At 34.8% G+C, this 15499-nt stretch overlaps 1 protein-coding gene across 3 annotated transcripts; it reads left to right on the top strand.

Moving 5' to 3' along the window:
- The first annotated feature begins 9832 nt into the window (after positions 1-9832).
- LOC131052846 (uncharacterized) lies at positions 9833-15119 on the top strand. 3 transcript variants are annotated; one of them, XR_009107518.2, is made up of 3 exons: positions 9873-10178; positions 11722-13654; positions 14688-15065. XR_009107518.2 is itself a non-coding variant. In XM_057987481.2 (2 exons), exon 2 carries the CDS (start codon positions 11795-11797, stop codon positions 12455-12457), a length of 663 nt encoding a protein of 220 aa, XP_057843464.2. In that variant the 5' UTR covers positions 9873-10178; positions 11722-11794; the 3' UTR covers positions 12458-13724. The 3 variants fall into 3 exon arrangements, 1 of the variants encoding a protein (XP_057843464.2); XR_009358241.1 differs by lacking the exon at positions 11722-13654 and having other exon boundaries at positions 9833-10178; positions 14688-15119; XM_057987481.2 differs by lacking the exon at positions 14688-15065 and having other exon boundaries at positions 11722-13724.
- Positions 15120-15499: the final 380 nt, after the last annotated feature.

Here is a 15499-nt window from a genome sequence, read left to right as displayed (position 1 = left end):
CATGCATTTTTTGGTCACAAATTCATTTTTATGAAATTCTTCGCCCATTCTAATAGCATCCATTCTCCAAAAGGTACATTCAAAATCTACTAAAATCTCATGAAACTGCTTACCTAAACTTTGAGTGACTCCTTGTCATGGAGAAGAGAAATTCTTCTAACACTTTTATTTGTCTCATTTGATGAAACCATATCCATATTATTATTCACCTTAAGCTCAAGAAAGAGATACATCTTATCCATGTGAAAGATGATCTCATTAGCCTCTTTGTAACTATCATCTTGATTTTTTCTCACTAGATCTCTTAAAAATTAATGATCTAATTGCGAGATTATTTTTCTCCAATAATAACTCTTTTCTAACCTCATCATGCAAGGAGACTACCTCCAAGCACAATAATCTAGAACTATTCAAAATTGAAGTCAGCAATATACCAAAAATGTGACAATTACAACAATGATATACCTGAGTATTAATCACCAATATCTCCCTAGAAAAATGGGTGGGCACCAAAGTATAGATTAGAACTCTCCATAAGTATTCATAAAATGGAAAATATTTTTTCCCATGACTAGGATTCTCATTATACTATAAGCAACAATACTCATAAATGTTATCACATCAAATTGTAAGCAAGTGCACATGATTGCAATCAACCAACCACAATTAAGAAATATTATAATCAACATTATCATATGGAAACAAAAATAGTAAACCAACAACACCATCCATATGAAAACTTGAATCAACAATTCAATCATGAAAAATCCCTCCATGAACATCTGCACTTTTCGTAGCCTTTCACAATTAGTAACTTAGTCCTTATTATGACTTGATTGAAGTAGGTTCTTTCAAGCTCCCATGTAAATTCTTCATACAAATTAGTTTCCAACTCTCCTATATCTATTGGTAATCCTTGGGACATATTATTGAAAATTATTCTATTCTTATTTGAAAACATTGGAACTTCAAAATAAAGACTATATTGCTTACCACAACTTGAAATGGTATGCATGTTCTCCAAAACTAATAAACTTGTAACTCCAACAACTTGTCACATGTGGGAATACCTCTAACCCTTACCATCAATTCACATCAAACAACTAGATGCTATTATCTCCATTTGGCCATCACCCATAATTTTTCCTTTAAACGTGGTACTTGGTTCCCATGAATTATTTGTAAGCTATTAACATCGACTCTTCACAAGGCAATTAGGTGCACAACAAATTTCCCTTCACTCCAAATGTTAAAGATGGAGAACTTAATAATTGTATCAAGGCATGTATCCATTTTTAAACTCAAGAGATCAATAGGATCAAATATGTGAAAATAATATTGAATTTGAATCAAAGAATCCTTATGCCCTATATAGAGAGTCATATCCCTTACTCTATCACACTTTTTAGCATGTTTTACATGATAACTCAAGTTTTTCAATGATATAAGAGGAAGCGACAAATATGAAGTTTCATACCTTAAGCTGTCAACAATGAGCTCATCCTTCATTGATGAAGTGAGAATTGTTGTGATACCCTCAACATGTAAACTAAATTTTTTTTCTTCAAATGAATGTCCATCCATAATGCTATTATGAGAATCAATCAATAGATCACCCTTTGGGAGTATAAAGGATAGGGAATGTTCCTTCATCTTAAAATCTTCACATCCATCAAGTAAAGCTCTTTCTTCCTTGGCTTTATCGTATTTTTTCTTAAGCATGCCATCATCAAAAGTCAATGAAACCTTCTCCATTACCCAATAATTTTTACTTGCAACATGTATGTTGGATTTAGTTGAAACACCAAGGTCCCACATCATTATCCACGAGATGTTTTGAAGTTGAGAGAAAGGATTTCTCTTCCACTTTGTACCCTTTATTTTATCGTCATTATTAGAATGCTTCTCATGATGATTATACATGAGACTAAGTTGATATAATAACTTTTCTCTACTATACTCAAAGAAATAATTGATGCTTTTACCTCTCATTTTTTAATGTAAACATCCTCAAAATATTTGTTGCAACACTTTCATCCTAGAAGTGAGTTTTATCCAAATCCTCCTTGCTTTTGTTGCCGAAATATACATGCTCCTCTTTTGAAAGCTTTGAAAGTCAGCTTCAAAGTCTTCTCATTCCATCTTCTTCTTTTTCATTGTTTTCAACCTTTGGTTCTGATTCTTCATCTTTTTGTAAAGACATTTATTTTACTTCATGATCTTGGATCTCTTCCTTCTTTTGATTTTTCTTTCTTGAATGTAGGTGTAGTTTATAACCCTTCACTGCCATCATGCCTTACATCTGACTTAAGAAATCATTGTAGGTGACTGAATTATTGAATCTCTCATCCATATTGTCACATGTAGCTCTCATAGTAGTTGGATCTATTACCATTTCTTCCATGGGATTGGAAGATGGAGTGGGTGTGAAAATAGACATAATAGGTTGCAAAAATACTAACAAAACCTCAAGCTAGCAAGATCATGGCTCTGATGCCACTGTAATGTTCCTTTTCAACATATTAAACTTACATTGAATGATTTCTTTTAATTTTAAAATCGGATTTGCATAAACTTGAAAATAGACCAATCGTTTATAATGAAATGCCCTTGAAAATAATAACAAACTAAACCCAACTTAAGGTAACTGATGTAGAATACTTTATTACACATGTGAACATGATTTTACATCTATTTGATTATTCAATACATCTGATAATAGAAATGAACATCCACTATAAATTATAGGAACATACTCCAATTCTTTGGTATCCAAACACATAAGAAACAACTACAACTTCTGCTAAAACTTCTCCAAACTTGTCACAATTTCTCACAACAACAAAATACATGTAATAAAATCTCAACAATAGCCAAACTTTTCACACTTTCTCACAACAATAGAATACATGTAATAAAATCCTAACAATAGCCAATAACAACAATATTTGTTGTTATGAATGACAATACAAATCTAAAGCCAAATTGCTAAACTACACACTCAAATCTTCTAAAAATCACCTACAAACTGTTAGAGAAAACAATACAAATAGAGAGAATTCAACACTAATACAAACTCTTAATGAGATTTCCCCTAGTGACCCTTTGGACCACTATCTTTGAGCCTCAAATCTCCTTGGTTTATCAATCCTAAAGATTCACCTTCATTGGTTTACTAGATCCTCTGGAAAAAAAAAATGTTAGCCCATTCAAATGACAAGATAGAATGGATCCCAAAAGAAAGCCAAAACCATCCATCAAGGGGCATGATCGGGTTGATATGGTGTCTCAAGGAGTGAAGGAAGTTGAGTGGATACCCCCCAAACCAGGGTGGATAAAGATAATTAATTTCGACGGTGCTTCCAAGGGCAACCCGGGACCGTTGAGTGTAAGATGTGTGGCGAAGGATAACTAAGGCAAGCATGTGGGGGCGGGGTGGCAATGTCTACCAACTGGGACAAACAATGAAGCCGAGGTGAAGGAATATTTACTAGCAATCCAAGTGGCGAAAAATATTAGGGGTGGAAAAGCTTCACTTGGAAGGTGATTCCCAAGTGATAATCAACACAATCATATATGGAAGCTCTCTCAGTTGGAGAGTTAGCTGGGACATAGAAGACATAAAGGTGAAAGTCTCATCTTTTGAAGACTTTAAGATCTCGCAAGTGTATCAAAGCAGGAATAAGGAAGCAGACAGATGTCTGAATGAAGCGTTGGAGATGGGGATAGGAGATACAAGAATTATGGTGAATGGGTGATGCAGGCGTCCTATAATGCCAAGTAGGATAAATATATCTGTTTGAGCAGCGGGAGAGAGTGATTAATGAAGGTGGTCGACAGAGTTTTGATGGTGGTACGGCGTGGCAGACGAAATATCTTACCAAATCCTCCATTTTGCATCAAGATTTCTTAGGCAGGGTGGCAGAAAGATGTGTATTGCTAGAAACAGAAGTGGCCGAGATGGGGTGGTACATGCATTAATGTCACCACGCTGGAGAATTTTTCAAGCACACCCTAGCGAGCATAAGCCATACATGCGGTAGATGTCTTGGCTTCCAAGATAAGTTTCATTCAGAATGAAAGTCAAGAATAGTGAATTGAGTCATTTGGAAAGGTGATACAGGGTGTGTAGGTAGAGTGTTTTTTTGAGAAAATGGAGCCGAACTTCTCACTAAAGGTGTCGCTTCCTATGGTGGCCTTTTGGGGTGCCATTTTCTGATGAGCGTCTGTCTAACCTGTTCAGGTTTGTAGACCAAGTATTCCTAAATAGGGTGAGGATAGTGCTAGGCAAAGAGTACATACGAGGGGAGTATAAATACCACACGAATGTGGAGATTGTATCAATGTTTACCATGTGGGTCTTTGAGCTTGTCAGGGTTGACAGAGTGCATTGGGTGGTAACAAATAGTGTGTGTGAAGAATGGAGGGGAGGGCTGGAGAGATTCATCAGGATGGCAAGAGATGGAGATGGCTTCATGTGCCCAAATGGAATATGGTTGCACTCCAATGAATTCCAATCTCCATTGCACCCTTTCCTACTATGGAGCGCAAACTGCAGCAGGAAGTCCAGAGGGTATCGACACAAATTGGTATGCACGGAGTGCAGGAGTATATCCGAGCTTGGGAAAGGAAGGAGATTTAGAGGGAATTGGAAAAGTGGGACCCCTCCAATGCAATGGGGAAGGGGGAGGAATCTGGATCGGGCTCATCTCCAAGGAAGAAGAGAGGGCTGCCAAGGGGATCAAAGAAACTTTTGGGTGACAGGGCGTTATGGATTGGCTTCCCCCCAGAAGCACATGACGACCACGAGGATGAGGAGGATCAATGAGAGAGATCAAAGGAGGGGAGCGCCAAAGGCAAGGAATTAGTAGTGGTTAACGAACCATAATAAGGTTCTTTTTTGTTGATACTATATGTTTTTATAGATTCGGGATGTTCTGGTTTATGTATATTCATATGGTTTTTGTATGATGGGTGCTAAGGGTTTTTTTGGCTTTTGTATCTATATTATATGCGCAAAGACTATGAAATATGTAATCTTTTTAAAAATTAATATAATACAACAATTACCGATCGAAAAAAAGCAATCCAAAATCCAAATATATAAATAAAAACACATTCAAACTGATTTGGGTATCCAAAAGGACAAGATGCTTGCATGCGAAGTTTGTAACTCCTTTTTCCATGATGCTTTCATGTGAAGTTTGGAACTCTTTTTTCCATTTGTCCACCACCTTCTAACATTCTCCTTTCAAATTGCCACTTGTTTAATTGTGTCTTCTACCTCTAACAACTTTCCAACAACCAAAGATTCTCTTCACCAACCGTACACCAAATTTTTGGCATGTATATTATTTTAAATAATATTTAATATTGTCATTAAAATTGATTTGGCCAATTTAACTTGAAGAGCAAACTTTCTCGGTTTATCCATAGGTCTTGACTTACTATTTTTAGATAGGTAATTTTACTTAAAATTATAAGTACATTATTTTTGGAAAATAGTTAAAAAGGGACATGACACGTAGAGGGTTGTACTTTTGAAAGTATTAGCATAGGATTCTTGGTGCAATTTTCCCAACTTGTATAGTGTTATTCTTATCTCTAATGGCTATCTCATATGCATTTTGGAGTGTTTCTCCACCAATGGATTGGATCATAATTGAAATGTCACTATTTAATATCCACAAATAATACAAGAAAGCGTACTCAAGAGAAGCTCACACTAGTTGTAGGATCTTATCTAATGTTCTCTAAAAGGTGAAATTGAAATCAATCATATACTCATGTAGTGCTCATTTAATGGTTCTTAGTTTCTCTACTAGAGACAAATGATTTGATTTGTCTTCCAACTTCATGCACAAATATTCTCCTAGTTGACTCCATGTGCTAATAGAACTCACCTGAAAAATTCTATATCTTTATAAGTCATTTCCTTCAAAGAGGCAACCAACAACTCGATAGAAACATTTCATTTAGTCACATTGTGCACTAAACAAATATTTTCATTGTCTTTGATATATATTATCAAAGTAGTTCCAACTTCTCCATTAAAGAAATAAATATTTTTTACTGGAACCATAGGGGTCATTATGTTGAGAAACACTTCTCCCATTTAATGTAACAAAGGCTTGCCACTATCTTGAACAAGAAAGAAGAAGGGGAACTCACATTTGGTTTCACTAGGTCACTTGCCCTTGACACCCTTCAACTTGAAGGTTCTAGGCCACATGATACCAAAACAATGGCAACGGTAATGTAGTCAACAATGAAGGAAGTTTTTTATTTTTCTTAGGGGTTGGCCAAGCATTTCCCATAACTCTCCAAATGAGGATTGGTAAATTCCTAAAAGGAAAGGAAAAAGAAGAAGAAGAAGATATAGGAGTCAACACCAAGGCAAGTAGGCATTCTTTGTGATAGAGAAGATAGAAGGAAATGGCTAGTGGAAGGCAAAATCCTCTAAAAAGAACCATAAATGAAGTTCCTTTCTTAGAATATTAGAGGACTAAATAATCCTCAAAAATTATTTTCTCTCAATAATTGTTTCCTTGAGAACAACATAGATTTTCTATTCCTTCAAGAAGTTAAAATGACACTAAGAAATTTATAAGCTATTACTAACTATATCTGGCTCTTGGCTAAGTTTTGCATTTGTGAAGTGCAAGGGACTTTTGGAGGCATTGTGACTATGTGGAACCCAAAGCTGATTTAAGGAGTATCATTTTCACTCTCCATCAGTAGTCTTGTTGTTAGGTTCACTTCCTCAACTTGCTCTTGGATTCTCTTTAATATCTATTCCACTAATGTGATAAATGCCATAAAAGTTGTGTTATACTAGGAAGTTAATTTTGAAGGGGAGGTGGAGTCAACTAAGGCTTCAAAGGATAGAGAGGATGAGGATAAAATCATCACTATTTCTAACACTATTAATGATATTATGAGTTCTTGATCAAGGTAGTCCAATAGGATTTCTATCCACCCAACTCCCAATACTAGCATCAATGACACTTCCAATGACTCTAGGGATACATATAACAAAGATAATAAAGAAGAGAATGAAGATGTTCAGGATGATGAGGAGGAATTTGATAAATAAGGTGCAAGTCTTTCTTCGAAGATGAATGCTCCAGACTTGGAGAGCTTGGGTACCATCCCCATTACTCAATCTTACAAACATGTTCATAACTACTACTCAAAGTGTGACCAAATTACTATGAATATTGCTATCCTCAAAGAAAAAGTTAAAGATCTTGAAGGAAAATTGATCACACTCTTTAAGTTTAGTTTCAATGTCATATAGAGATATGTGGCCACTATCTTTTTGTTGTAGAAGATGGAACCAAAAATACATAGTGATGATAAGGAAGTCAACTCAAGAAATCATAAGAAACATTTTAAAATCCTTAGTGAGGATTAGGACAATTATTTGGTTAACTCTTTGTTTCCTTTTTTCCTTTTATTTTTAATAATATTTTTAATAAAAAATATAATACTTATGCATTATCAATGTGTTTTTAATGGCTTGTTGGCCACTTTGTCTACCCTAGGGGCTTTTTTGTTTTAAGGGTCAACACCCTACTTTATTTCTTAATATCATAAAAAAAAAGGCTTGTTCCTAGAAATATTCATACGAATTTTAGGTTGCTAATTTTGAGGAATGTAGAGAGGAGGTAGCTTTGGTCAATATGTACTACTAGAAGGAGGTGAATATACAATTATCATAGTTGAACGTGTTTGTTTTTTAAGCTTAATTGAAGTCCAACCCTAAGTCTAAACTCTAAAGAAATCAAATTTATAATTGATCTCCAACACTAACCTTAAACTTACCTCTATCCTTTTTGAATCTGAAGTCAAATCCTAACCCAAAATGATTTGGTTTAATGTTCAATTAGGTTAAGGATAAGGGTTCAATTTGATTTTAGTGTTCAATTAGGTTTAGGGTAAGAGTTGAATTTGTTTTAGTTTTAGGGTGAGGGTTGAATTTGTTTTTTTTTAAAGTTAAATTTGGCTAAGGGTTAGGGTTCAATCTGGTTTAATGTTAAATTAGGTTTAGGGGTAGTGTTCAATATGATTTATGGTTATGGTTCAATTTGATTTAGCATTAGGGTTAGGGATCAATTTGGTTTAGGGTTATAGTTCAATTTGGTTTAGTGTCAGGTTTAGGATTAGATATAAAATTAGAGTTGGGATAGGTATTAAAATAATAACCCAAATTTAATAATGGTTATAACTATATTGGGTTTAATGTTTGGTTATGTTTAGGGTTAGTGACCAATTTGGTTTAGTGTTTAATTATGTTTAATGATAAGATTCAATTTTGTATGGTGTTAGACTTAGGGTTAAATTTGGTTAAGGGTTAGGGTTAATGTTCAGTTTGGTTCAATGTTTAATTAGGTTTAGGGTAAGGTTCAATATAGTTTAGGGTTATGGTTCAATTTGATTTAGTGTTAGGTTTGGGGTTCAAATTTGTTTAATGTGAAGGTAAGGATTAGATATAATATTAGAGTTAAGGTTGGTATTAAAAATAATCCTAATTTAATAATGGTTATGATTGAATTAGGTTAGTGATCAATTATGTTTAGGGTTATGGTTCAATTTGGTTTAGTCTTAATTTTGGTTTATAGTTGGGGTTTAATTTGGTTTAATGTTATGGTTAAGGTTGAATTAGGTTTAGTGTTAGAGTTTAGTTTGGCTCATGATTACAGTTCAATATGTTTTAATGTCAGGGTTAGGGTTCAATTTGGTCTAGGTTTTGGGTAAGGTTTCAATCTAGTCTACTATTGAATTAACTTTAGGGTTACAATTAAAATTTGTCTTCTACTTTTGTGTTAGGGCTAGGGTTCAATTAAATTTAGGGTTATAGTTCAATTTAGTTTAGTGTTAGTGATAGGATTACATATAGAATGAGAGTAGGGTTGGAATTCAAAGACTAACCCAAATATAATAAGAATTGGGGCACAATTTGGTTTAGTGTTCAATCTGGGTTTGTTTTCAATTAGGTTTAGGTTTAGTATTCAATTTAGTTTATTGTTTAATTAGGTTTAGGGTTAGGGTTGAATTAGGTAATGGCCAAGAGTCACAACTTAGAATTTCACTTTAGATGTCCCTATTGGGAATTGAACTTGGGTCTCCACAATGAGAACCCATTGTTTTAACCAGTTAAGCTCAACCCCTTGGACTCCAACATTTTTTATAATTCATTAAAATTTGGTATTTTTTCTCTCCTCTAGTCCTTTCTATAATTGAAATGATTAGGGGAAGAGCACCACTAGTTGAGCATGTACCAATTGTTGTGAGGGTTGTTGATACCTTTTGTTCCAAAAATTGAACAAATAAAACCTATTGTTTGAAACATAAAATATCAATTTTTGTTAGGAAATGTACCAATAGTCTTTAGGAAATGTACCAATAGTTGTTAGGAAATGTACTAATATTGTAAAAAGTAACCAATTAGGTGATGTCATATCAGCTGCACAACTATTGGGGCCTCTTTTGCATTCCTATTGGTCTCACTTTTTTTTTGGGCTGTTTTGGACACCTTGGCAAAAAACATGCTGATGTGGCACCATACTTGATGATGTGGCGTTGAAAGCTTAGTTATAAGTTGGGAGTGATTTGAAATTTCCACGTAAGATTTTGAGAAGCGAGAAGTTAAGGTGCTCAAGTGCTCTAATGATCTTGATTAGACAGGATTTTTTTATTTTATTTTTATCATTTATCAATTATTAATTAGATTAAAAAATACAATACAATTATTATAATTTTTAATTTAATTAATAAATAACAGAAAATTATCTATTGTGTTTCCTGGATAGACATGACCTTTTATCGCCAACCCAAAAAGTTAAAAGACTGTTATAAATAGGTAGCAAAAGTATTATATCTCATACAACCCACTAAAAATTCTTCCAGAGTCCCGTACCCATACCGATTTTTCTGACAACCTTTTTCTTTTTTTGAACCAATCAGTCAGGATATCTAAGGCACACTGACAAATTTCCTTTTAAGGCAGGAAAAAGCTTCAGTTTCCCTTGTGCTGCTCTGGCACACTGCGAAAAATGATGAAACCAAAAGAAACAGCATGCAGAGAGTATTTTGCATGGATCCGCCTGGCACCGTTTCGTATGGGTTTTTGAACTACTGCCCACAACATATATGGCAAAAACAGTTCTAATCAGGTATGGAAATCAAACCCATTTACAGTATTTACTGGTTGGGATTTTATAGCAATGGCGTTTTTCTTTTCTCTTTTTCATTTGCTCGGTTGTGCTGCATTTAACTTAAATAGGGGGCTTTTAGCATGCAATGTGTCGGAGAGATGTTCATATTTTGTGGGTTTTTGTGATTGTATTTTGATGTCTCTGAAGCTTTTGAAAAAAAAAGAGGGTGCTGTTGTATTAAGCGTTCGTGATTGTGGGGCAATGTGGATTGAGTCTGTTTGGGTGACAAGTGTGTAGGTTTGGATAGAATTGGGTTGTTGGATCGTAATGATAATAATAGTACTGATAGAAATTGTATCCTGAGATCGTGGTGTAATGGTGATGGGTGACCCTAATAAGAATGTGGACTAGATTCAAAATCCCCCACCACAATAGGGTTATAGATAAATCTAGTTTATCACTAAGGACAATCCATATTTACAGATCTTAAGGATGTGGCAGAAGAGCAAACCTCAAGAATATTATGCTATAAACTTCTGTTATCGTAAGGGAAAATAGTATATTACCAAATGTATCCCAGTGATGTTTATAGGTTCTTTGAGCCAAGATCCACCTAGGGCTTGAAGCCTTTCTTTTCTAGTCACGGAATGGATGGATTGGCAAGGCTGGTTTGCTCCGGAGTATTAGAGCCTATGGAGTAGGAAATTTGAACAGCCCATATATGGTAATTTGAAAAGTTCCAGGTGGAGTCTCATAAGATCCCATGTGAGGCTGTGACCTAAAAAACTGCCTTTCCTTTTTTACATGATGTTGTGTTGAGTATTGCCTAAACTCAAGGTCGTAGGCACACAATACTTTTCTAGAAGTCATTTTCAGTTCATCTTCAAATCTGTCTTAGATGAAAGTTAAAGAGTCACTGGAAGTATATATGATTAGTCAGTAATATTCTTTAATTAGTGGATAAAATAGCCCCAAGCTATACTATTCCCATCAATGATTATTTGTATATGAATTTTTATAATCGGAGTAGAATGTAATTAATAAGTGGAATTTAATGACAAATGGTCATAAAACTTAATAACAGTCTGTATGGAGGAAATCGAATGGGTTTAATGGGAATCTAGCAGAGACTGTATTTGTAGAAATGAACTCTAGGTTTAATGTTTTCATAGTGTCGCATGCTATAAAATGAATTTGTATATGATGTTTCTAATGCTTCTATTTTTAATTTTTTTTCTCTGCTTACATTATTTTTAATCCCGAATGGTTGCATCAGAATATGATTAAATTCTAATTACTGTCAGAGGCATAATACATATCGAGTGTTATCATCTGGAGATAAGGTAGTACAGATACTGGTACAGGTACAGGGAAGCAATTTTAAATCAGTGTACATGAGCAAATGAATAAGGACATCCTATATAGTATATTTAATATTATACATAAATATAGCCACCTGATGATGTGGGTATGGGGATTGGAACGACATCTCACACCTATATTGGATTTTCCTGGTGATAATGATATTGAGTGATGGGTTTCTTTTGGCATTGATTTGCAGATGTGGTAACTCTAATCCATTTCACACGCATAAGTTCTTGAAGCCTGGAACTAGATAGTGCTTACTTTGAAACATGGCAGCCTCTGCAGACGAGCTACGTAAGAATGAAAAAATTCAAATTCCTTTGATAGATTTGAGGGGCTTCTGTCAGGATGAACTCATTATGATAGCAAGATTATCTGGAGACATTGCCGAGCCACAACTGAGTAGTATGATTAGGCCCAAGATAGATAAAACCATATTTAATGAAAGTGCAGGAAGCAGAAGACAAACTTATTATGGGCATAGAGTGCCTAGGAAGCGGAAAAAGCTTGACCTGGAGTCTGATGCAAGTGAAGCTTGTCAAGGAATCTCCATGAGATCAATTATGAAGTATTCAGCCAGGGGAAAATCTGGCAGTAACAAGAAGTCAGGAAGAGACATATTAGATTTAGCTAATAAACTTCTTCACATCATGGACAAGGAAGATGCTAATCTGATTAATGGAAGAGATTCACTTTCTTCAATTGTGTCAGAGAAAACTGATGTTCCAAAGCTTGCACACATTGATGAACACAAGCGAGATGATCAGAGTCATGAAGTCCTTAATGCAAATTCATATAATAAATGTGAAGAACACTCCTATTGTATTAATGGGGTCGTTGGAACTGCAGGGAGAGATTTGGGAATTGGGAAAGTTAAGAGTGTACAAGGATCACAAGAAGATCAAAATGACATTGTAGTTAATGTGAGATAAAACGTACCAGAAACCAGCAGTACAACTTAAGTACTAGAGACAGATTCAGAAAAGAAGGGAGGGAACTCGTGTGAAAATTAGAAGGATTACAAGTATATTAAATTAAATAATTAAAGTTTTAGATGATGCAAGTTCAAGTGAACCAGAAACCATTAACATGCCCACAAAGTATCTGTTGGAAAAACCAGAAGGGTTATATGAAGGTCTATATAAATTTGGAGATTGTACAAGTTAGGATATACCGGAAACCAAGAGCACCTCTGAAGTACCTAGAAGAAGTTCTGAAATGGCAAAAGGTATCTGGCACATCAGCAAGTTTGAAATTCTGAAGCTTTTCAGGTTTGAAGGAAAACCATTGTGCATTTGGAGTCTGTTCATCCAAAGTGAGAAAGTAATTTCTTTAGGAATGATAGATGCTCGACAGAGAGCATTGTGTTCATAGAAATAAAATTGTTTCAAACAGTTAAGGATCCTTACAAAATATCAGATATGACTATGGAAATACCTAACCAATGAACAAAGCAATAGTTTGTGAGAAGCAAAGTGAAGTTTAGACCTTTTGTATGAGGCATCACAAGGAGATTTTTTATTTGCGAGGAGATAAACTACCTGTTGTGGAGAATATTGACAAACCAAAGAGAGTATGGAAGGCCAAAGAAACATATTTCTAATGGAAATGCACTCTCTTCCAACTCAAGGAAAGGAGTCCAAATCAATCTTCTTCCAGTACATCAAAAGAAGATGGTAACGACTATTATATTTTAGTAAAAGCAGGTTGTAGAAGTCAATATGAGTGTAAGGAAACTTGAAAAGTAGAACGAATTTATTTTCTGACGCAGCTTTGAATGATGGAAAGGAAGCACCTTGTGATGGAAGTGTAGCAGGTAAATTGACAAGCAAATGATGCCTTCAAATGATGGAAGTCCATTATAAAATACACAGCAGATGTGAGACAGGGGCAGGCTAACAGCAGGAGTGTTTTACATACAGAAACTTTATGAGCAATTTTGAAGAATAAAAGGATGGCTAAAAGAAGGAATGAGTGGGACATGCCAGGGATGGTGTCATATAGAAAAGCATGTAGCTTCTGACGTTTTACAGAGAAGAGAGTGGGAAAACAGGCTTCCCGATGGTTGGAAGGTTGAGGTCTGTCTACCAAGGACCAAGAGTGAGAAATACGACTATTTTCATAAGTTTGTAAGTTATGCCTCTTGTGTTTTTCTTTTGGAACATGCATTTGGAATTTACAGTTATCACTTTCTCCTAAGATATCTCCTCTTTCTTTTTTCCAAACTTTTTCCTGTTGTATAAATTTCAGACGTTGTTCTTGAAGCCCTGTTTCATGCAACTAACCATTGGAGATACTGAGGCAAAATAAATATTAATATGGTTATTATCTGAAGAAACGTCTATCTGGATATAACGATTAGTCCTTGGTAGCACTATTTGATGTTTTGAACTTGTGTTCAACTTTAATAACTAGATAGTTCTTTATTATTTGTGTTGAAGCCTGTATGGAGTCCAGTTTACCAAACAGGATGAAACTAAAACGTTTGAATCCTCTGTTAACGGTCAAGAGAATGTTTGTCCTTGAGGAGGAGGTGGCAAGGGAACGAAACCTTGCCTTTGCGTATCAATGAAGACCCAACCGTAAAGTGGGTATGTTTGGTGCTAAAGTTGTAGCAAAAATGTTTTAATCTTAAAGAGGAAATGCACAGTTTGAGTCATTTGCAAGGTTTGTCTCTTAGAAAGAAGTAAATGATAATTTAGCTTCTAGGTGACAAGATTTCATCAAGTGCTCAACAGATGGGAAATGCATGATGCTTGGCTTTATCAATCCTTGTTTCCAAATTTTGAAATTTGCAACTCTACACATAAGAGTGCAGGAGAAAATTTCTTTTCAAGACGAAGAAATGCAATCAAACATTATTTATATTGCAATAGAAAGGGGAAAAGGCATGGTGGAGTTCCATGATGTGCAAATGCACCACCAGCTCACTATACCACCATAACCTGGAACTTATCTTAAACTTGCCTATAAGAAAAATCTTAATTTTTTTTTTCAGTTGTAAGATTTGTCTGATAACATTTCACAGAGTTGTAGCTGTGCAGGACACTTAAGGAGCCAATCTAAAAAAATGAAATGATGAGAATCTCTTCCATATGTTAACTTCTTGAAGGAATGTGGCTGAATTGAGATTGATCATTGACCCTTTGGTATACATGGCAGGGTGCTTAAGAAGGTTTTGAAGTTTAAGCTCTCTACAGCCAGAAGATAAGATGGAAATGAAGACCTGGATACTCATATGACAAATTGAACTCTCGAGATAGCCTCTGCACTCTTTTGGGTTCAGATCTACTTCTCTAATCATTTAGATTTTAGTGTGATCGGAAACGTTGTAAGGAAAACATACACAGTTATTACCCAGAAGCTTTCTTAACAATTCATAGACTGGAAAAACAATACATTCTAGAAACAATTAATCTAAATGTAAAAACAACACCATCTTTTTCTTGGCTAAAGTCAATCCAAACAAGTTTTTGAAAGGAAAATGAATTTCAACACAAGACAAGTGATTTGAGAAATTGAACAACTAATTATATGCAAAGCTATGCTGTTTAGGTGAATAAAGCACTATGCTATTATTAGTTTTATTTTAATCGGTGAAATCACAAACACAATTAATTGGCTTGAACGACAAGTTTATGAGCATAAACATGGTGCCAACTATTATGAAAAATGTCTTGTGCTCAAAGTGCTTATAAGGGCCCAAGATAAACTATTTTAAAATACCTTGTTTTTGGGACTTCAGAAAAAAATGGGCCTCTGATCCATTGATTGGAATGGAATCATTGGAAATAGTCGTTGCAAAAATTAATGATTTGATGCATGAACACCCTTTTGCTTTTAAAGCAACTTATTGCTTTGGAAATAGTCAAATCATTTGAAGAACATTGGAACCTCACCATCAATTTTAACTTCATCAATTAAATTTTGATGACAAGAATGTAGGCTTTTGAAGATATTGGAAATTGGAGATG

This window comes from Cryptomeria japonica, chromosome 6 (assembly GCF_030272615.1).
Source record: "Cryptomeria japonica chromosome 6, Sugi_1.0, whole genome shotgun sequence".
Taxonomy (NCBI): Eukaryota; Viridiplantae; Streptophyta; class Pinopsida; order Cupressales; family Cupressaceae; genus Cryptomeria; species Cryptomeria japonica.
The sequence above is the reverse complement of the archived record's forward strand: the minus strand, read 5'-3'. Positions and strand labels throughout refer to the sequence as shown.